The sequence below is a fragment of the Myodes glareolus genome, chromosome 16 (assembly GCF_982192425.1).
Source record: "Myodes glareolus chromosome 16, mMyoGla1.1, whole genome shotgun sequence".
In the NCBI taxonomy this organism is placed as follows: Eukaryota; Metazoa; Chordata; class Mammalia; order Rodentia; family Cricetidae; genus Myodes; species Myodes glareolus.
In genome coordinates this window covers 33658021-33681646 of record NC_142041.1, presented here as the reverse complement: position 1 = coordinate 33681646, position 23626 = coordinate 33658021, and the positions used below count along the sequence as shown (strand labels likewise).

The following is a 23626-nucleotide window of genomic DNA, read 5'->3' as shown; positions in this document are numbered from 1 at the left end:
GTAACCCCAGTTCCAGAGGCTCGAAAGTCCTCTTTTGGACTCTGTGAGCATCAGCCATGCATGTGATGCACAAATATATATGCAGGCAAAACACTCATACACAGAAGATAAAAATAATAAAATTTTAAAGAAGAAATTAAGCTTTTGACCAAAGGAAAATGGTGATAGGGAGTGGGTACTGCTAAGAGGGAGGTGATGGGCAGTGGGTACTGCTAAGAGGGAGGTGACATGTTTAAATTGCCATTTTAGAGCTCCCAGCTCGGAGAATAGTTCCTAACACACAATAAATATGGCAGCTTGATGTGGAAGGGCTGGACACCAGTAGCCCTGGGGATAGGAAATGCGAACCGGAACATCTGATCAGGCTAGAGGAAGGGGCTTGCTCTAGGGCAGATGTCTGACCAGAGTGAGGAGAAGAAAGGGAAGTGTCTAGGGATTTGATAAGAAAAGCTGACTAGTGAGTGAATTCATGGGCTCCCTCTTACGCTAAGAAGAGAACCTACTGTGAGACTGGCATAGAAAGCTGAGGGAAAACGCAGCTATTGTGGAGATTAAAAATGTTCAACAAAGCCTCTAATCCCAGCATTCGGGAGGCAGAGGCAGAGGCAGAGGCAGGTGGATCTCTGTGAGTTCAAGGCCAGCCTGGTCTACAAGAGCTAGTTCCGGGACAGGCTCCAAAGCTACAGAGAAACCCCCGTCTCAAAATAAATAAATAAATAAATAAAAAATAATAAATAAATAAATAAGAAAAGAAAAGAAAAAGAAAACAACAACAACAAAAAATGTGTAACAAGCTGGTTGTGGTGGATTTCACCAGTAGGATTTGCTGAAGAAGGAAGAGGCAGGTGGATCATGAGTTCGAGACCAGTCTGGTCTATAGAGTGAGTTCCAGGACAGCCAGGGCTACACAGAGAAAACCTGTCTCATAAAGGGAAAAAAAAAAAAAGTTCAACACTGTGTGGACATGCACTGGACTCTTTCCTGCGTGGAATTCTTTGATCCCCACCATCCTACTTCATATTTCCAACCCCATTTCTTTGTTTTCTTTCGTAACCAAACTTTTAGCATTTCCGTCACTGCTGTTTTCTTCTACTTTGCCCCTTAAATTACTCTACCCTGTCCCAGCAGCATTCCAGAGCCTTGTCATGTCAAGGTCACTGATGGCCTCCACGCCACCAAAGCCAATCAACAGATGTGAGTCCTCCACTACAGAAAAGCGAGGCTCAGAACATCAAGGGGAATTTAACCTCCTACAATTCGGCTCCAGAAAGACAACTGGAGAATAAGAAAATATCAACCTGAAGGCGTAGAAATCAGTGACTGGATGTTAGGACTCCTTTCTCCCTGACGGATCTGGACAACTAACGCCAGCTACAACAGCCAGCCAAGAAAATGACGTGTTTCCCCCTTTTGTTTTGTTTTGTTTTAACAGAACAGGGATTGGAGTTTTGAATTGCCAGAATGGGTGCTAATGGCCTTCTCTTTGGCTGAGATACTAAAAGGCTGACCTTCAGAAGGTAAAGGAAGACAGGTGAGGGGGTTGTTAGGTCCAAAAAAGCTCCCTAAACTGGCAGTGCTGTCGGTGACTTGGTCTGAAACAGAACGCCAATGGTTGAGTAAACAGACACCTAAAGGTAAGTTTCTGTTTAACAGAAAAGCGGATCTCTTTGTAAGGAGGGTTTCTGTTTACCGGAATCTCCCGTAATCCTCCCCTGAGGTAGACTCCTGCTGGCCAGAGCGGCTGGTTCCTAGTTGGTCCAAACAGCCTGTTTGCGCACAAAGCCCCCACCCCGCGACCGGCGTATATAATCCACTTGCTCTTCTGCCATTTGACTTCGCTCTACGCCCCATGAGAAAACGCCTTGGCAGTTTGATCCCCGGTAAACCTTTCCTTCTACCTCTGCAGTGGTCCAGTTCAGTAGTTTCACTCTGTTCCTGCTCATACTTGATATCAAAACCCAGAATAGACATGACCTCCCTCCACCCCGGAAAAAAAGCCTTATCACTCATGGCATGGTTCATTTGCTTCTGCTGGCTCCCGTCACCCATAAATAGTCGTCCGTTTCTCTCCTCCACGTACTCTACCCGCAAAGCTCTCCTCGCCTACCTCGCTAGGGGTCCTCTCAAGAACTCCCTGCTGTCTCAGCCCCTGGTTGACTTGCTGGGGCCTCTCTTTGTCTGTCTCTCCCTGGAACCTGCCCCAAAAGTCACCCCAGTGCATCAGCAGCCTTCCCGGTGCCCCATCTTGTAGAGGACGGATCTGTTAACGGGGCTGCAATTCCTGATTCTTGGTGCTGACAGGCTTCAGTCAGACTCTCAGAGTGCGGGACTCTTCATTTTTCCGTTTCTTTAATTTTCCCTGACTTTTAATCTACCTCAAGACTCCTGTCTTAAAAAAAAAAGAAAAGAAAAAAGAAAGAAAATTTAGAAGTGGGGTGTGTGTGTCTGTGAATGAAAGGTAAACAGCCCTGTCAAGGATCAGCTCCAAATCACCTCGGTCTCTGAGCTGGATTTGTTTTGACTTTGGTTTGGTTTGTGGCAGCCCCTCAGTAGGTAGCTTAGATTCATCTGCTTGCCTCACCCTCCTGAAGTCTTGGGATCCCAGCTGTGTGCCACATCACCCAACTCAGTCCCTGAAGTCGAGTAAAGTTTCTGGTTACGCCAGTCATTCCAAACCTAGACGCTTTCTGAAAGAAGATATCAGAGGTCTCAAATTATTGCTACATTTTTTTTGCTACATTTTTTTTTTGCTTTTTTTCCCCCTCACAGAAATTATGGTGTTTTGCAAATGTAATGTCTCCCCCCGAACAGACAAACAACGTGAGCAAAATCCCAGCAAAAAAACTGTCTGCAATAGAACTAACCCCATTGCAGCTCTAAATGGTGGGATTGTAACAAATAGACTTTAACCGTTTACTGTGTTCAAAAGCAGGACCCAGCTTTTCGGTAAAGGTTTGGGAACAATAAAAAGTAGTTGGTAGGGGCTGGAGAAATAGCTCAACGATTAAGAGCACTGGTTGCTCTTCCAGAGGACCCGGGTTCGATCTCCAGAAACCACATGGTGGCTCACAGCTGTGTGTAACTCCAGTTCCAGGGGATCTGACACCCTCACACCAATGCACATAGAATTAAATAGATTATTCTTAAAAAGCAGTTGAAGTGGAAATTCTAGAATTAAAAAGTACAAGTTAACAGTAAGTCACAGTTAGATTTACAGTTCACTCCGCCTGAGAGACTTTCTGAATTAGAAAATAACTTTAATAACAATCAGTTGTGTGCAGAAAGGCAGTACAAAAGAAAGATGGTTCCTTGAAGGTGTGGAATTACACACGTGTGGTCCAAGTGCCACTCAGGGAGACAAAGCAAGAGCAGCACAATCCAAGGGCTAATGACTGAGAACTCCCCCAAACAGAAGACATCTAGCTACAAATTCAGGGAGGAAATCCAAATAGGATTTCAAGGGGCTCAGCTGGGTGCCTCATCCCCTGGCTGGGGTGTCAAGGGAATGAAGAAATGACAGAGACAGAAACACAGACCGAAAGCTGGGATTGGGTGGTCTCGGCTCTCAGGTGGAGCGACCACAGTATCCCAAAAGCTCAACATGTTTATTATGTAGAGTTGAACAGAGTCAGGATTGTGTGCAGCTGAACAGGGAGGCAGGGCTATTACACAGCCGAACAGGGAGGCAGGGTTAGCTTATCTTGGCAGGTGCAGTCTCTGGAGGGGAGCAGCCTTCAGCTGTGCACATCCAGAGAGGCAAACGTTGTGGCGGGCCTGTACTACACATACTGGCAACGTTGGCCCATGAACCACAAAGAAAGGGTTTGCCATTTCCCTCTGAGCCTTGTCTCTGAAAGGCTTTGCTGTTCCTCCGTGGGTCTGAAGAGAGAGACTCTGGGGTCCTTGACATGGCAGGCTCACGTCAACACATATACACACTCATGCGTTCTCTGCTCCCAGCCACTGGGGTCACAGGCTTTGTCAGACAGGGTGCTGGCAGCACAGTGCTAGCCCCTCCAGTACTTAGGTCTGGGTGCAGGTCTGAACAACACCACCCTTTACACTAAAAGCAAGCAAACAAAACCCACTTGACGCTGTGGTGTGAAAACATGGCGCAGTTGGAGAAGAGACGGAATTGGTGGTGGATAGTCGTCCTTGAGTCATAAATGGAAGGGTGGCTCAGTGGTTAAGAACATTGCCTGCTCTTCCAAAGGTCCTGAGTTCAATTCCCGGCAACCACATGGTGGCTCACAACCATCTGTGATGAGGTCTGGTGCCCTCTTCTGGCCTGCAGACATACACACAGACAGAATATTGTATACATAGTAAATAAATAAATATTTTAAAAAAAATAAAATAAAATAAAATAAGGACAACACACGGGAGCCAGAGAAGAACTGGGATTGCCTGGCGTCACAGCTGAACTTCCAAGTCAAAGACAGCAAGCAGAACATGAGACAGACAGCTGGATCAAAGGGCGGCAAGAGTCAAGCTCATCCTGGCTCAGAAAACAAGGAAGAGGAGAGCAAAGCAAAGAAGAAAGTACCCAGAAACGAGGAACCTTTGCAAGCCTTGGGCTTGCAGATAGAGCCAGTTATGGGAGGAATAGGTTCCAGAGAACCTGTTCTCCCGTCAAAGTAGGCAAGTCCCCGGAAGACCCACCTGGTTGCTGCTAAGGCATCAGGTGCCCACAGGAGACCATCCTTCTACATGAAAAAGTTGATGTGGCAGTCCCACCCCTGTGAAGTACCAGCCCTGTCCTCTGACTGTGCCTTCCAAGTGGGAAAGGGGCTCTGCTTGTCTCGGCTCCATAAAGCGAGCTTGAGAATATGGTCACTGCAAAACCTTGTAACCAGACCGGGGGGGGGCACAGGATGGTAGCACCAGCTACTTGGGAGGTTGAGGCAAGGGGATTAAGGACCACCTGAGCTATAGAGTGAGTTCAAGGCCAACTTGGGAGCTGAGAAAGACCCTGTCTCAAAATAAAGTGAAAAAGGGGGAGTGTGGCCTAGTGGTAGAAGGTAGGCTTGGGGTGAGCAAGGCGCTAGGTTCAATCTCCAGTACAGAAAAGAAAAATAATGCACAGAGGAGAGGAGGGGAGGAGAGAAGAGACGCCAGATAGTTTCTGTCCAGCTGCTCAAATGTCTTCAAGATGTCCAAAGCTGTGTAGCTTACATTCACAAGGGAAACAAGGTTTCAAAACAGCCCACGCTACACTTACAGCGAAGAAAAGGGCCTGCTATGAAGGACTAAACTTGCAGAATGGGGTGTGTGGGAAACCATACTCTTCAAAGAACATGTCCAGTGACCCCCAGTTTTCTTCCCAATGACATTACCTGTTTGTTTGTTTGTTCATACATTCATTTGTTCGTTTGTTTGTTTTGACAAGGTTTTACTATGTAAGCCCTGGCTTACTCAAACCTCACTAGGTAGAACAGGCTGGCACTGGCTCACACAGATCTGACTGCCTCTGCTCCAGAGTGCTGGCATTAAAGGTGTGAGCCACCCTGTCTGTCTTTACTGCCCCTGTTAACATATGTGTAGCGTATGTGTGATCTGGGGCTATTGGTATATTATTTGGGGGTGGAAAAGATAAAGGGGAAAGGAAGGGAGATGGAATAGGAAGATTTTGGTTAAAATTTGACATCTGACTGGAGGAATGGTGAGTTAATAGAAACAATTAATGATTTGGTTCTAAGTACAGAATATTTTATCTTTTCAAAATAATTTAATGGCACCATAGACGAGGACAGGGACCTATTGCCTGAAAACTGTCACTGCCTGAAACCTATCAGCAAAGGTGTCCCCTGCCTGACTTTAATGTTGTTCCTCATAAGTCAGGCGTGGCGGCACACTGCTTTAATTCCAGCAACGGGGGGTGGCAGAGGCAGGCAGAGTTACGGTACAACCTGGTTTACATAGAAAGCCTGGCTCAAAAACAAAAAGGCTAAGTTAGTTTCTGAGTTCCCATGCTATCGTTTGGTGTTTTGTTTTATTTTGTTTCTCAAGACAGGATCTCACTGTTGATGTAGTCCTGGCTGGCCTGGAACTGGCTATGTGGCTAAGAATGGCCTTGAACTCCTGATCCCCCTGCCTCCACATCCCAAGAACTGGGATTAAAGGTGTGCTGGCACTACTTAGAGATGAAACTGAATGAGAAGCCTTTTTTAGAGAGTGGATACAGGGAAGCCATTCTGTCCTAAAGGTATTAATTCTTGAAATTAGAGGGGGAAAAGACCCTGCCTTTTCTACATACAAAGTCATAAATGTCAGTTTGTCCATCCAAGCCATGGGCTGAAGTATTGTGGGAGTGGCTGATGGGGAGGGAATGGAAAGGGAAAAGCCAGTGCTCTTACGGTGGAATCTCTTGGAGCCTCTATTTTATGAACTTTGAAACCCAAACCATTAGGGGCAAGGTTTAGTCAGGAGGAAATCTTTGCTAGCTGGACATCTGACAGAGGATTCATACCTAGAACATATAAGGAACTCCAAACCTAAACAAAAAATCGAACACTCTAATCAAAATGGGTTAGTGAACAGATGGCCATCAAAAGATGACATTCAAATGGCCTGTAAGCCTGAACAAATCAGGGGCAGAGGTTAGCCACTGACCAGAAAGTTTCACTGAGTCAGTCTAAGAACTATTGAGTTCAAAAGCTCATATCTCAGATTAACTAAAATTGTAGCAATAGTTCACTTGAAAATACAAAACATCCTTAAAAGTAGAACCTGAAACTCTGCGGAGGGGGAGGGGGAGAACCGGGAGGGGGAGCAGGGAAAAGAAGTTACAGACGCAGTCAGGAACTTTCTGAATAAGAATCAAGTCGCTCAACCTGACAGAGAAATGCAAATTAAAACTGTTGAGATTTTCTCTCATCCTAGTCAGAACGGCAGTCACTAAAAAAACAGCAAGCAGTGTTGGTGAGGATGTGGGGAACCTTTACACACAGCTGGTGGGGTGAAACTTGTGGGCATTCACCAGAGAAGACTGCTCAGACATGGCTTTAAGTCAATAGAAAGTCTCTATTAGCCAGCTGGCAACTTCACTGGGTGTTTGGGATCCCAGTGTAGCCCAAGCTTTTCTCAGGGTGAACTTTTAGGCACAAAAACCATGACCCAGATTGACGTACTTCAGTTAACAGGAACAGTTAGCCAGAAGCAGAACTACAGAAGCCAAAAAGCAGGCTAGTACACTTAGACACTTTCCCAGAACTATGGACTTTGATGGATTGGGCCTTTGTTTTCAGCTTTGGAAGGCGATGCTGTCTATGTGCGGAGTTATACAACCTGAATGACATTTCCATCATGGAGTCAGTTGTGCTAAGGTTTGGAGCCCTATTACATATACCAGTTCAGCCCCTGGAAATCTGTATGGAAGTTTTTCAAAAAACTAAAAGGAGAAAACTAGGCATAGCGTCATATACCTATAATCCCAGCACTCTGAGAGTTAGAAACAGGAAGATCAGTTGTTTAAGGTTATCCTTGGCTACATAGGAAGTTCAAGACCAACCTTGGCTACAAGAGATACTGTCTCAATCAAACAACAACAAAAAGCACAAATAAGCAAAAGACTGAAAATAGAGCTAGAGAGGGGGCTAAGCAGTTAAGAGCTCTTACCCTCTTGTAGAGGACCCAGGTTCAGTTCCTGGAACCTATATGGCAGCTCCCAGCCATCTGTAATTCCAGTTTCAGGGGATCTGATGCCTTCTTGGGGCCTCTACACTCATTGCACGTACACCTGAAGTCAAAGCACTCATATCCATTCAAGAAAGGAAAGAAAACAATAAAGAGTAAATATTGAGGAAATAAAAAGTTAAAAACCAAAACCTAAAAATAGACCCACTACTGCACACCTAGCTAGACCACTCCTGGATACCTAAAGAAGACATCCAATGGAAATATCACAGAGATCCTTGCACACCAGCGTTTATATGGTGCTGCTCATGGAAACTAAGTTATGGACCAACTAAGTACCCCATCAGAAAAAAATGAATAATCTCTCTCTTACTCTCTCTCTCTCTCTCTCTCTCTCTCTCTCTCTCACACACACACACACACACACACACACAAAGGGATATTTTTCAGCCAGGATGAAGAATGCAGTCATGTCCTTTAAAGGAGAGAGGCTACAACAGGAGAATTAGCAAATTAAACCAGTTTCACCAGGCAGTGGTGGCATAAGCCTTCAATTCCAGCACTCAAGAGGCAGAGGTTTGAGGCCAGCCTAGTCTACAAGACCAGGACAGGCTCCAAAGCTACAGAGGAACCCTGTCTTGAAAAATGAAACCCCCCCCCAAAAAAAAATTAAACCAGTTTCAGAAAGACAAATGCCATATAATTTTTCTCATTTGTGGTCCGTAGATATTATATAGACAAATACAATCATTTATATATGACATGGAAGTAGAAGCAAAACTGTCTAGGAGAACAAAGAAACAAATTTAATATATATATATATATATATATATATATATATATATATATATATATATAAAATAAAAAACAGAAAATAACAACAAAAAATAAAACAAACTTAAAAACCCCTTCACACCTTTCATCCCAGCACTCAAGAGGCAGAGGCAGGCAGATCTCTGTGAGTTTGTGGCCAACCTGGTCTACAGAACTAGTTCCAGGACAGCCAGGGCTATCACACAGTGAACCCTTATCTCAAAAAACAAGAAATAAAACAAAACAAAAAACCTCAAAGAATTAACATAGGCTGGCATGGTGGCCTACGTCTGTACACGCAGTTCCTCACACGTATGGACAATTGTTTCATGACAAAGGTGGCACAGCAGAACAGTAGAGAAAAGGTGACAGCTTTCTCAATACGTGAACTGGGATAGTTGGATAGAGCAGCAAAAAGTCATTTTCCCAAAGTCCCATGGTAGCTTTGTGGTAAGCCAGGTCTTTGCATGTATATGCGGTGGTCTCTGAAGCCCATATTCTTTATACACTGACAACTTTCTTGTTACCTCCTAAGCCACTTGGAAGTGACCAGGCCCTGGTAAAGCGCGTGCTTTCTCCCCCAGGAAGTTCTGTGAACATGAGGGGGTAAGACTCTGGCCACTGGAGTGATGACCTCCTTCCAGGGAAAAACAGACCACAGGTTATGAGTCCTGCTCCTCCTACCAAGTGCAGCTGGCACCTGAGCACCAAGTCCCCTTGGGAAGGTATGGTCCTCTGATTAACTCATTTGTACCCCCTTTGGTTTTTCAAGACTGTTTCTTTCTCTGTGTAGTTTCATAGACCAGGCTGGACTTGCTTCTTGCCTCTCGAGTGCTGGGATTAAAGGCATGCGCACGGTGTTCCTAACAGTGGGACCATCTCTCTAGCCCTCTGATTGACTTTTTTTAAGAAAATGTTTTGGTACACATTTTTGTCTTCTTTTCTGTGCATTGGTATTGTACCATGGGTGCCAGGTCTCCTGGAACTGGAGTTACAGACAGTTGTGAGCTGCCATGTGGGTGCTGGGAATTGAACCTGGGTCCTCCGGAAGAACAGTCAGTGCTCTTAACCACTGAGCCATCTCTCCAGCCCTCTGATGGACTCTGTACCCAGGGTTGGCATTGGAGAAGGTCCAGTCTAGAAAAGGACTGGTGCTCTGAGATCAGTTTGTTTGTTTGTTTTGGTTATTTGTTGATATTTATTTATTCTATGTATGAATATTTTGCTTGTATGTAAGTATGTACACCACATACATACCTGGTGCCGCCAAGGTCTGGCGGGCGTTAGATGAGATGCAAATGGTTGTGAATGACCATGTGGGTGCTGAGAATCAAACCTAGGCCATCCACAAGAGAAACGCGTGTTCGCAGCTGCTGAGCCACCTCTCAAGCCCCTTGCTGTTGGAGTTAGGGTTTCCTGCACTGTGAGCTCCCTTTGGGAGAAAGCAGGAGCTAGAGTGCCAGACGCCCTCAGGACCCGGTTGGTGTCTCTTTTGTAAGCCAAACTTTTCACTGCAGCTTCAGCCCCTGGGGTGAGGCAGAGTAAAAACAGGAGAGACAGCTTTCCAGCCAAAGTTGCATAAAGGCCTTCTTCCAGGAGGTCTCTGCGCCATGCCCTTAGGGCAAGCTGTGCCTTCTTCCTTACTCTCTTCTCTGGCTTCCTGAACTGACAAAGTAGACCTTTGTTTCGGACCTTGAGGTCTTACAGGAGGATGGAGTCCTGTTTTAGGCCTCACAACCTTAGGCCGGTTAGAGAGCTCAGTGGAGTGAAGCCAGAGTTCTCCCTTGAGTTTTCTCAGAACCACAAGCCCTTGCTGCTAGGAGATCCCTCACTGCCTCGCTGCTGCCCAGTCCAGACTTCCTCTGCTCCCTTTATGGCCTACACCCTCCAAAATGAGGCATCCCATCAGTAGGCTTAGCTTATGCCATGACCTCAGCGACAGAACGGAGTCAAAAAGGCTTGGCAATTCTTGTTCCCATGAGGAAGAGCCCTGGAACTCAAGGAGGCTGTGAATGTGTGCGATGGAGTAGGCACGAAATAGGGAGAGCGCCCAGACACGTAAAGCAAGCGGGGTTGAACTCCACCAGCCACAATCCCAGCAGCCAAGCCAGAGACTACGAAGAACACAATCTCCGCACCAGATACAGAGCGAGGAATGGCCCAGGCTGGCGTCTGGGACCGCTTGGTCATAGGGGAGGTTTCTCTTCTCCTCAGTCCTTCTGTCATCCATTCCATTGTCTCATTGTGGCTGGGTAAATAGCTACCCAGAGCAAGGCACATGGACTCTGAATCAACGCGGTCTGGAGTTGATGCACTTACGTCCATCAGCCCGCTCGTGACTCATGAAAAATAAACCACAGTTCCTTGACTTGCTGAAAACAAAACAAAAACCCTCAAAATTGCCTTCGGCTGGGAACAGACAGGAGTTTAGGGAAGAGAGTGGCAGCTAGCCTCCTTTTGGGGAGAGGGGGTGTGGTGGAGGCAGGGAGAGGCTTAAAGGGAAGGGAGAGCCGGAGAGATACCACCTGCCTCTTTGGGTTCCTGCAGCCTTGTTGGGGATGCTACACTGAGCCCTCCTGGGCCACCTATGCTGGCCCAAGGTAAGGGCAGTCCAGGAGGATGGCAGAGCTGTGCCATCTGTGAATCAGAGACTGGTGTTGCTGCTCACAGTGAGCTTCAAGAGGCAGAGGGCCCAGGCGTGTCCCCCACCACCTTCTTCCTCTAGGATCGGCTTTTGTGAAGTTGGGAACTAAGAAGGTGTTGCAGCTGGCTTGTCTCCTGTGCCGCTGTCATCAAAGGAGACCAAAGTCAGGCAGGAGCGCTCTGACTGACTGGAAATTTCTAAGACTTCCCTGTCTAAGGCTCTTGATGCAGGAAGTTCCAGCTGACTGGATTCTGTGGCACTGAGCGGAGCTCAACAAGGCCAGGCCTACAACCCTTGCACCGTACCGCACAGAATTCAAAGATAAAGGCATGCCCTTTAGTTAGTCATGTCTTGGCATATGCCTCTGAAGCAGGGACTGAGTCCAGGAACACAGGCCAAATGGTCTGTATTTACATCTGGCCCGGAAATTAACCTCCCATAGCTCTGGGGCTCAAGTCCATATCAAAATCCAGATGTCGGGGTCTGCCTGGGCAGAGTCCAGGGTTCCTGGATTCCACAGTCAAAGCTCTGCTGGCAACAGATCTGCTCACTTCCTCCCAGGCTGCCATTCGTCCCGGAGCAGGCACCTCTAGACCCAGGGCTTAATGTTCCCTTCCCAGGGTTTCTGTCTCTAATCTTTTTCTTACACAAGTATAACAGGCCTGAGGGTTCTGATGCCCTCAGAAGAGTAGCAAGAAGCTTCTAGAGGTCTTTCTAACCTGGTCCTCAGGGATTCCACACGAGGCCACATCCTACCACATGTGAATTCAGGCTCCCACCACACACACTGTGGAGGGCCGGACCACATTCTCCATTGCTTCTAGGAACAAAGGTAGAGATTGACCTGTGACCCCAAGGTGTGGCGGTACACGCCTTTAGTCCTGATGCCTGGGCGGCAGAGGCAGATTGACCTCTGTGACCTCAAGGCATGGTAGTATACGCCTTTGGTCCCAACGCCTGGGAGGCAGAGACAAGCAGATCTCTGTGAGTTCAAGGTGATGTAGCACACGCCTTTAATCCCAGCGCACGTGCTTGGTAACTCTCTACCGCTGCGTCCCTGCCTACTCCCGAGGCATCATCTGGGATAATGGGCAGTGGACCAATCCAAGAGTGACACGTCAGAAGCGAGGACTGTTTCCTTTATAAGGGCTGGGTTCCCCTCATTCGGGGTCTCCGCTTTGGAAGCTGATGCTCTTCCTCTCAAGACGCATAAAGCTTTACTGCAGAAGTATCCTAAGTGCCCCGCGTCGTTCTTGCTGGCGAGACGGTAGCGCGGGACAACACACCCGTGAAAGGACGATCTCTTTCCTCCCAGGTGTTGGAAGGCTTGCCGCTTTCCAGGGAGCGGTCCTTCCACCCCCAGTCTGTCCCCCTCCCCCAACTGTCTGCCCATCCCCCTCTCTCCCTCTTTCTAACTTTTTCTTGTTAGAACCTGGGGCTTCACTCATGCTGCACCCTCGGCCTTCAACTTGTTCTCTCAATAGGGCAGGACCTAAAACACAAGAGCAAGGTATCCCTGGGGTACCAGAACAAGAGCCTGGCCCTCGTCTGTGAAGAGAGGGGAAACGCATCCTCAAAACGCTGATGATGATTCTACTCCCACCAGCAACGACACCATAGTATCCGCACTATGGGGACAGAATTTGACACAACTCCCTGCCATATATGGAAATATTCTGCTTTCCCTTTGACCTCTTTCTAATAAACGAATGCAGGTCCCCCTTATTCTCTATACTGCAGTATTAGGTACTTCATTTTCCTTAGCACAGCCCCCTTTTGGCGGTGTCTTCTCGTTTTCCAGGGCTAACAGCATGGAGAGATACTTCTTGTGGGATGGAGTAGTTAAGTTTCTTCAACTAAATTCCCAGATCCAGAACTGTGGGGTCAGAGCATAGAGCTGATTCGAGGATTTGTCTCCACGAGCCACCCCCAGAAACACTGTCCCCATATGGTACTGATGTCGCCTTGGGGGTCTTGATTGGGCTCATATCCCCTGCCAATTAAACAGTTAAAAGGCAGGGGAATTCTTGGTGCAACAGCGAAATCACGAACACTGTAACAGTATCAACAGTTGAAACAAGGCATTTCCTGCGGGCGAGGAAACACACACACACACACACACACACACACACACACACAGAGCTGGCACTAGGAGAAAAAGGCCCTCTGCAAAGCAAGGGGTACTTAGGAAGCCCAAAAAGGCCATTCTATTCCCGAGGGCCAGGGCCTCTGACCTTTGAAGTCTCTGGATTTTCCTCCACTACTTTAGGGCTGGTCAGTTTGAAGAATGGTAGATTGGCCCACAACTTGTGTAACACATCCTGATCCAGCCTGGGACTTGTTGAGCCGGTCCATCAGCAGGAGGCTGCTGGTGGAGACAGAAGCCCACGAGGCCTTCATTTTCAGCTGCCAGGCTTCTGTCTCAGATCAGGGGGTTGAGGAAGAAGCTGGCTATCTTGGAAGTGTGCCATCTTCATTACCTAGCCACGACCCTTCTTTCTGTGGGAAGTCTGTCTGTCTCCCTCCTAGTCTGTCAGCACTGCTGTCCCCAATACCAAGTCACGATCCCACCTCCCAGGAGCATCTCATCTGCCCTCCAAACTCCAGTGACCCAGAAGGCCACGTCCCAACACCAGGGAACCTTGTTTCTATCTAGACAGAACCCTGTCTAGCTGATGCTCCCTGTTCTCACCCCTGGGCACAGCCCAGCCCTCAACTGCCATTTCTTCCTTTTAAAACCATTTCAACCCTAGTTTCTGCCAACGCTAAATGAAAACCAGTAGGACTCCCTCCGTCATCCGTGTTTTCTGGTCCTGTGCTCTGCCCGAGTCCTGGTTTCACTTGACGCACCCAATTCCCACCTGACTAAGGGAGGCTTGTACAGACGTCAGGACCTCGCACAGTCTAGCCTCCCTAGGGAGGAAGGCTGTTTGTCTCAGAAAAAGTAGCAACTGGGAAGCCAGTTCTCTGGAGCAGAGTGTCAAACTGGATTTAGAAATCAAGCTAAGCCCCTAGCATTTGTCATTCCTCAGGTAGCAGGCCCTGTGTGGCCAGCCTGCCTCTCTTTCTAACCTCCTGGTGGATGCCGGGGATACTCTGTCACCCCCTTGACCTGGGTGCAGATCCCCAGCGTGCACATGAGAGCCAGGTGTGTTCTTACAAACGTGGTACAGAGAAGGTGAAGCAGGTGCATCCTCGGGGCTCGCTGACCAGCCAGACTAGCTGGAAGGGCAGAGAGAAGTTCAGTGGGAAGATCACATCTCAAAAATCAGACAGAAAACAATAGAGGAGGATGCCTGGTGACCGCCCCTGGCCTCTGTTTGTATACACAGGGGCTAGCACACCTGGGACATGCACATACACACACTTTGTGAAATACCTTTAACAAACATACCACTAAAAAAGATTTATTAATTATTATTATTATTTGTGTGTGTGTGTGTGTGTGTGTGTGTGTGTGAGAGAGAGAGAGAGAGAGAGAGAGAGAGAGAGAGAGAGGAAAGGAGAGAGAAAGAGAGAGAGAGAGAGAGAGAGAGAGAGAGATTGCCATATGTGCAGGTCCCCTAGGAGGCTAGAAGATGTAGTTGGGTTTTTTTTACCCTTTACTCTTTTGGGACCCTGCTACCCAGCTCTCTAACAAATAAACCACACAGAGGTTCATTCTTTTTTTTTTTTTCCAATGACTGTCCAGTCTTAGCTTGGCTTGTTTCTAGCCAGCTTTTCTTAATTTAAATTATCTTGTCTACCTTTTGTTAGGACACCTTTTGCCTTTTATCTTTCTCTATTTTATATACTTTTCCTTCCTTCTTACTCCGTGACTGTGTAGCTGGGAGGCTGACCCCTGACGTCCTCTTTCCTCTCCCCGTTTCTCGCTCCTTGATCTCTCCTGTAGCCAACACTGGCCTCAAATTCTGAACTCTCCTGCCTGAGACTTTCAACTGTTGGAATTACAATCCTGGATCAGCAAACCTAGCTATAGCCTAAGTAATATAGACACTCCAGAGTTTTGTTTTTGCTTTGTCACCTGCATTTCTGCTGAGTCGTCTCAGCAAGGTGGATGACCCACTTGAAATGGCCCTGAGGTGGAGGTGGTTCCTTTAGCACCTTCTCCAGGGAGCTGAAGAGAGAAAAGCCCACCCCACCGCCTTCCCTGTGTCTCTCTTCCTCGGGTTCCTTTACAGCCTGCTGAGTTTAGGAGGGAAGGGTCAACAAGTCTGATTTGACAACAGAAAAGGTGACTGCATGAAAGGAAGAACAGAGAAGGAGTGTTTGGGGGGGGGGTGCAGCAGTCAGCACAGAGCAGAGGGAGGGGACCCTCAAGCCTGTCCTGATTTTTCCTCAGTGGTGGAGGTGGGTGGAATCCTGCTGTTCTCACAAATGAAGACCCAAAGCTACAATGGATTTCTCCAGAACACAGAAAAGGCTAGAGCTGGGAGGTTCTCTGTCTGTTGGGAGGACAGAACTAGGCAGGACACCAAGGGTGGGCTCTGAGGGCAGGTCATAAAAACCAAGAGCAAAGTGGTGTGTGTATGTGCGCGCGCGCCTTTAACCCCAGCAGAGACAGAGGCAGAGACAGGCAGATCACCAAGTCCGAGACCAACCTGGTCTACAGAATGAGTTCAGGTCAGCCAGGGCTACACAGAGAAACCCTGTTTTGAAAAACCAAAATAAATAAATAAATAAATAAGTAAAAAAACCAAGAGCTAATAGAGAACTAGAAAGGGACACTGATTTGCCCAGAGCCACACAGTGAGGGTGAGGGCAGAGGAAGTCAGTACAGTAGTAAGGACCATTGTTTGTGTGGTCTCTGTCTTCCCATCTACCTCTGTGGACTGTGACAGACAGACAGCCTCTCCCCTTCTGTGACGACTGTGACAGACAGACAGACAGCCTCTGCTCTTCACCCCCAGTCTCCATGCTGTGTGTCCTGGTAATGTACACATGTCCTCGAGTGTGACATTTCCACCCAAACTTCTCTGAATTTTCATCTAGTGACGTTCACCCTGTAATACCATACCCACAAAGATGACCCTGCCTCAAGACCTCTGAATGGCTCATGCGCAGAGGAATGCAGCTGCTACATTCCCTGCCGGGGGCCATGGCCAAAGGAGGAAATGAAGCCTGCCTGGCAGGACTGGCTCAGCCAGATCTCATTTCCTTTCTGACAAGGTAAGAAGTTCCAGACAGGACTTCACTGTGTTGTCCAGGTCGATCTCAGACTCATAGCGATTCTCTCTCAGCCTTCTGAGGGCTGAGATTGCATATATGAGCCACACCTACTCATTCTGTTTCTAGCCCAGACCTTCCAAGTCGCAGAGGCTTGTGTGGCTGTGGGACACACACTTGGTCTCTGCTCTGGTTTCACAGGGTCCTTCAGACCTTTCTACCTTTCTTAGCAACAGCGGTGCTAGAATCTTTGGATCTCACATTCAGCTCTGCCCCGGCACACATTCCTTGGGCTCACCTTCAGGACAAGCATGTCCTTTGTTCTAGAAGGTGGCTTCTGGTGGACTCTGGATGGAAGCTGCCTTTAGGAAGACAAAACCATGAGAGAACCTAGGAGCTTGCAGCCTCCCCAGCCCAGTCACACCAGGAGTGATGGGCTAAAGGTTTGGCAGATCACTAATGGTTCACAAGATAGAGCCTTCAGAACTTCCCAAAAGTTTGGGTGAGGCTCTGGATAGATAACACAAGGAGATGTCTGGGGGTGCACTCAGAGAAAGCATGGGGTTCTCCTCCCCTTCCTATAGGCCTGACCCTGTGTGTGGTATGTGTGTCAGGTATGTGCAGGCATGTGTAAGAAGGTCAGGAAGACACTGGGTTTGTTCTCTCTGTACCTGAGGTTACATGGATTCTGGGGATTCAAATCAGGTTTTTATGTTTGAGCAGAGAGCCCTCTGGCTCACTGAGCCACTTCCCAGACCCAACACCCTTTACCACTACTTATATTCACTACGATTGAACCCAGAGTCTCCCCCACACAGGGCATGATTTCAGCAGCCTCCTTTTTGTGTTTTTGAGACAGCGCCTCACTAGCCTGCTCAGGCAGGCCCAGAAATTTTGTGATCCTTCTGCGTCAGCTCTGAGTTCCTAGGATTACAGGCCTAAACTACCAGGCCTGGTATAAACTGTAAACCTGTGTTTCCCCGAGTTCTGTGACTCATCCTGGCAAATTAGTTGACCCTGCAGTCAAGATCCTGGGAATCGACAGCCAACTGGTCAGGAGTACAGGTCCCAACCTGTTAGCTATGGGTGTTGGAGGCAATCTTGTGGTTGAGGCCTTAGCCTGTGGCATGCGATTCTGACGCCAGGTGGATAACAGAGTGAGTTACACTAGAGAACATCCTACTGGATGTGCCTGTTGGTAGGGACAGTCCTTACACCTGGTGTCAGATGGGACGTTCCGAGAGACGTGACGTGTGGGAAGGAAAATACATTGTTTTTCCGTCAGACTCTATAAGAGCGCTGTCCAAAGGTCAAAGTGCCTGGTGTTTGAAGGTAACATCTGAATATTCCCTATGGATGCTCAGGCCAGAAACTACTGCAGATTCCTCCAGCAGTGTGGCTAACCCAGAGGGCCCTGGGGGAGGCTAACCGAAACTCATTCCCCTTGCTTCATTCTTGTAGGACAGGCAGAGCCTTCTCTCCTGTGCACTGGCTACCTTTGACCTGTTTCAAGTCTAGTTACTCAGCCTTGAGAGGCTGTAGTGCCTGACACACGGGATGAGAGGACACACCTGGGACCCTGGTAACAACGAAGACGCTTTTCTGATAGTCCAGGGCAACGAAGATGTGCTAAAAGATGGCTCAGTGGCTAAGAGGACATACTGTCTGGCAGAGGACCCAAATTTGGTTCCCAGCAACCACTTCCGGCTGCTCATAACCACCTCTAACTCAAGCTCAAGGGGATAAGATGCCCTCTTCTGGCCTCCCCAGACACCTGCATGCATGTGCGCGTACCCACACACATAACCACAATCCAAAATAAAAGTGAAAGAGGGGGAGACACTTCTGCCCCTTCCCTTAGGGATCACACCATAGTACTAAGACACACCCTGTACCCTGCAGGGAGCTGGGATTTCCTCAGGAATCTCATGCTGGGAGGAAAAGTTCATCTGTCAGGCAGAAAGGAAATTTGTCTCCTGGAAAGAGATTTCCCACACTGGAGCAATGGTGACAGGTACATATCTCCTGCCCGCTATTCAAACCTAAACATATGTTAGGATGCTAAGGACTTGGGGGAGGGGCACAGGAACACTTAAGTACCCACAGTGAATAAATCTCCATTTCCTGCTTTTTACTATGTTTAATTGGTCTGTTGAGGACTGGCGGTCCTTAGGTTCTAATCCTCCAATTCTACTAACACGAGTTTAGATCCCCTGGTTAAACTTTCTGGGCTGGCAAAAAACCCTCTATGGGATAATAGCACGTGACTTACACTGTGACTACCTTGCACAAATGGCTCTCTGATCCATCCTTAACTACGCTGACATTTGTTGAGACTAGCCGACTGTGGCCAGAACTGCTAGGAACAATTTTATTTGAACTGGGAATAGATAGTACCTGTGAGGTACTGGTCATCAGCTTAAACACAGCTCCTCGAGGACCGAAAGAGTCTCCGCGCGGTATAGTTTCCACTCTCAGTAAAATGAAGGATCGATGAGGAAACTTGTGATTTCTGGGAGGCAGGTGTAGCCTGCTGCTGCCTCCTTCCCCCACTACCCAAACCCCTTAAATTAGAAGAAAAACCACAGTTACAAAGATAGGGTCATTTATTCGTGTTATATTTCTGCATTTCAAAGGCAAAAAATACAGTTGTCTGTTCTGAACATCAAAGTCAGAGAGACTGCGCCCCCCCTTCCACCCCAGCCCCAACGGTAAATACACACACTTGCATACATAGGATATCGCAATACATACACGGCATCACAAGTATCTAGAGCGCCCAGTGGTCAGTGCAGACCCTACCAGGCTGAAGGCCAGCACAGCATTTCCTTTGTCCTCCTGTGCCACGGATCTTTTCCAAAGGCCACTTTACACACAGGTCACCAGCAAAAATACAGACAGAAAAAGGCACAGCATGTGACACCAGGGTCCAAACTCCCAGGTGAAGGGAATGTTCGCTGACTCCTCAATCCTCCAGTCTCCAGTGAGGAGGCAGACAGCAGCCTCTCCTGGGCCAGGCAAATGTCCAGGCCCAACAGTATCTTAGCTGTGCGCTGGGCCTGAGGTGCCCCAGAGGAAGCTGGAAGGCGGAGGAGCAGGCGAAAGGATTTCCCTCGGTTCTGAGGACCACATGAACAAAACCCAAGGAACAGCACAGAGTAAAGGCAGTTCTGCTTTAGGAATGAAGGAGGTGACACAGACGGCACCACCCAGCATCTGTCTCCCTTCTAAGGCACTTTGGAAAAGTCAGGATCTGGGGACAGAAAAACAAAACTCTCAGTGCAGGCAGTCTCGGTTTTAATGGCCTTCTAGAGGCACGTGGAATTGAGAGAGCATGGACCTTGCACAGCCTGCCTGCTTTGGTTGGGGAATAATCGTTTCTAACCAAACACACTAAAATAAAGTGTCTGGAAAAAGCAGCAAGGTAGACACTGTGATGCTCAAAGCCATAAAGGCACAGGTAGGACCAGGACCGACCCTCCGGACATCATCTACACTCGCTGGAGTCCAGGCTGCTACCACGCAAAGGGCTTAGCTCTGGGATTAGACTGCTAATCTTGGGCTCTCAACCCAGGCTGTATTTTACAAACCCTCTCATCCTGATGGTCTGAGTGCCTTCAGTGATCTCAATGACCCCAGGCACTGCACTCCAGCAGGGTGAGTTTGTGAGGGACCCCTGTGGGTTAGACCGAGCAGTGGGGGAAGCACCTGCGAAAACCCTGAGTGGTGATGAGGGACTCTATAGGCACCAGGATTCTCAAGGAAGAACGGGGTGTGGGTTCTGGTGAACTTTCTAGACCTCTAATTAAAAGGCACAATTGTGCTAGAGAATGAAGTTTGACCCTGAGTGCCACAGGAAATTCCAGGAAAGGAAGCAGAAAGTGAAAGAGAGAAGGAAGAGGAGCAAAGGAAGAGTTGGCCACTTTGGGTGGGGCGGGGAGTGTGGCACGAAGCTCTTAGGGAAGGTAGGATGGTAACCGCCCTGATTGCTGAGATCTTAACCCTGCAGCCTAGGGCCCTGAGGGGGTCAGTTGCTGACCCAGAGGTCTGGCAGGATAATGCTGACCTGTAGGTTTTGCCCTCATCAGGGGACCTGAGGGTAATTTTGCTCTTCACAAAACCTGGCCTGCCAGCCTAATCAGAGGCTTATTTGTGACCACTACAGCACACATTATTTTTCTCCCTAAAAAATACTCAATCCCTTCCCCACATTTAACATACCACAATAAAAATATATAGGAAATTCAAGTTTACATAGCATGCCTAGAAAAATAAAGTGTCATGACTTAACACTCAATAGCTATTTCAATTTGGATCAACATAAAAACAAGCTATAGCATAATCAGAACTCGATTTATTCTTTAAAACACTGCAAATTGCTTCTTAAAAAACAAACAAACAAACAAACAAGCCCTCCCAAACCCCCCAAACTTTACATTCAGAAATCAGACAGGGATCTGAAGACAGGCCATGTGAGTTGAGAGTACCCGAGGCCCCTGCTCTGAGTGCAAGGCCTCAGAATCCACACCCTAACAGGGCACCAAGCTCCAGGCTCAAGTTTTAAAATTCTTTTGCTAAGAAAGCACATACACTGGTATGCATCAAGCTGCACACCAATGAGAGAACGTAGGACAGGCACAGAACATGAGACTGATTGAAATTTTGATTTTTGTATAAAAAAAAATCCACGAATATCATAGCAGCAGCCTCCAATTTGTCATAAAGTATAAACGTCACCGATTAAAGCAAAGTCTTACCCATGTTTCAGCAGTGGGAATGTGAGCCGCAGTCACTCAGTTATGACCTGTGTACAGCTCTGCCTCTTTGGAGAGGTGATACATGGGCTATGACCAAGAAGCCTCCGAAGGCTGACCTTTTTCCCACTGACCAACACCTGGTAGAATTTCATCCAGTGCCTAGCCAGGTTCAAGGCAAACATTACATTCACCCTGGGCATCTGGAAACACGTCTGGATGATAGCAAGGACAACTATCATTCGGATTATACAAATGCGAGGGACCAGCCCAGTCGACTGACAGAGACACAAGTCTGAGGTCCCTGGCCAATTTCAGGTCTCTTATTTTGTTCCAAAATGCTATCTCGGTGATCCGATGTCCACTGTGATTTTGGTATATAATGGGTATCTTTGTACTTCCAACACCTGGTACGTCAGTGAGTTCAAACCATCAAAACGCATAGTTTCCTTTGTGTGTGCGATCCGGTCAAATCTACCAGGAGAAGAGGAGCAAAGGAAATGGGTTAAAACATAAATCCTGAGAAACTGGTCAACAACTGGACATCTTCCCCAACAGCCCTTGGCCCAGGATGGTTACCACAGATGGAGGGCCAGGCTCTGTGCAAAGCCTCTGACTTACAGGCCTGCCCAGCTTGAAAGAAGCAAGAATGACTAAGAATGAACAGGGAGCTGGGAAGATGGCACTGGCTACTCTTGCGGAGGAAACCTACTGGTGGATCACAACTCCAGTTCCTGAGGACCAGATGACCTCTTCTGACCTCCAAGGGCAGTGGCACACATGTACTGCACATACTTACGTGCAGGCAAAACACTCATATACATAATATCAAATAAATCTAACATTAACCAAAAGAGGACACACGCAGAACATACCTCTGAGGATTGGGCTCATTTTTCTTGTCTCTTGAGTGTCGTATCATGCGACACCTTCCAACCACAGCATTTGGGCGCGATATAGACATGCCTCTATGAACTATTCTGCAGAGTGAAGGGACAATCATCACCAAAGCTGTCAGAAGGCATGGGTCTAGTAGCCCAGCTGGAAGACTGTGGACTCATCCATGGACCTAAAAGCTGTTCACTAAGCTCAGCCCCTCAGCATCATGCTGGGACATAGCCCAGAAAGACTTTAGTTAAAATTTAGACTCCTTCCCAATATCCTGAAATGGCAGATTCTGTGATTTGTAGTATCTGCCCATTAAGGCCCCAAATCAAAGCATCAAATATCCAAGAACAGGGGAAGACTGGCCTAGATGGATGAGTTGCATGTTTCTGGCAATGTTTTCCCTGTGGGTTCATCTTCATGTTTGGAATACAGTAAGCCGGTGCATAAAGCCTTTATCTCTTGGAGAGCTACCCCATCCACGTATTACTCAGTCTTTCTAGTCCTGCCCTTGATGTCTCTTCCCTCCCCAACCCTTTGCACTGTGCACTGCCACAGCACTCCAGAGGGCTTGCCCAGGGAAGGTGCTGAGGAAGTAGGTGTGTCTGAACCCAGGGTCAAGGTGCCTAGCCTCTTCCCTGCTGGACGGGCCTTTCCATGCTCCATATGCAACAGATACTCAAGGTGTGCATGCTTGATAACCAGTTTGCACACTCTGACACTCAAGTGTTTTCTCGAGGTCCTTATTAAGGACTTGGAGCTTTGGCAAGTTCTAACACAGCGGTAACCTTGAATGGCATGGATATTCTTCTGACAGATACCTCTGCTAACTCATCAAATGTATCCCAATTCGGGTAATGGGTTCAGGTTGGCTCCCAGATACTTTTTTGTTGTTGTTGTTGTTGTTTGTTTGTTTGTTTTTTGAGACAGGGTTTCTCTGTGTAACAGTCCTGGCTGTCTTGGAACTTGCTTTGTATACTAGGCTGGCCTCAAATTCACCGAGATCCACCTGCCTCTGCCTCCCAAGTACTGGGATTAAAGGCGTGCACCACCACCACCACCTGGCTGGGTGTGCACATTTTAAAAGTGACTGGGGCTGTGGATGTGGTAAGACTGGTCACAGCATAAGGAGAATGGACCAGGTTCCACCCAGGCTCACTAAACTATTGTCTTTTATTTATTTTCTGAGAAAAGGTATCACTATGTAGTTGTGGCTGTCGTGGAACTCACTCTGTAGAGCAGACTGGCCTTGAATTCAGAGAGATCCACCTGCCTCTGCCTCCCAAGTGCTCTATCATGCCTGCCTGATGCCTTTTATTTTTAATTTGTGTGTGTGTGTGTGTGTGTGTACATCTGACTGCAGATGCCTTCAGACTCCAGAAAAAAGCACTGGCTCCTCTGGAGCTGTGAAACACCAAAACCTGAGATGGGTGCTGGGAACAAAATCTGGGTTCTCTGCAGAAGTGTTATGTGCTTTTAACTGCTGAGCTATCACTCCAGCCCCCTATTCTGTCTTTTCTTATTTGTGGTTAAAATATTCCAAAATAACAATACGGCACAAAGATTCTGTGGAAGGAAACTTGTGTTCTACCAAAAAGGGACTACAGGGAGATGCAAAGTCTTTAAAAGAAGAGCCTCTGGTCTGGGGCCCCTCCGTCCCCACGCCCCAGTGGCACTTATGCGCATCTGGCTGCAGCGGCTGCAGCTCTCATGCTTGCAAAGGGAAGTG

At 47.7% G+C, this 23626-nt stretch overlaps 1 protein-coding gene and 1 long non-coding RNA gene across 2 annotated transcripts in view; one reads left to right on the top strand and one right to left on the bottom strand.

Moving 5' to 3' along the window:
• The first annotated feature begins 1174 nt into the window (after window positions 1-1174).
• LOC146891454 (uncharacterized) lies at window positions 1175-12756 on the top strand. The gene is made up of 3 exons (XR_014997451.2): window positions 1175-1634; window positions 9033-9173; window positions 12577-12756. It is a non-coding gene; the product is annotated as an uncharacterized LOC146891454 (long non-coding RNA).
• A 6090-nt stretch (window positions 12757-18846) lies between these two features.
• B4galt1 (beta-1,4-galactosyltransferase 1) overlaps window positions 18847-23626 on the bottom strand; it is a 48041-nt gene continuing 43261 nt past the window's right edge. Inside the window, exons 5-6 of the mRNA XM_048419843.3 lie at window positions 21888-21992; window positions 18847-21486 (exon numbers count right to left, since the gene is read on the bottom strand). Of these exons, the coding sequence (XP_048275800.2) occupies window positions 21354-21486; window positions 21888-21992 (238 nt within the window). The 3' untranslated portion in view covers window positions 18847-21353. The remainder of the gene's footprint in view (window positions 21487-21887; window positions 21993-23626) is intronic.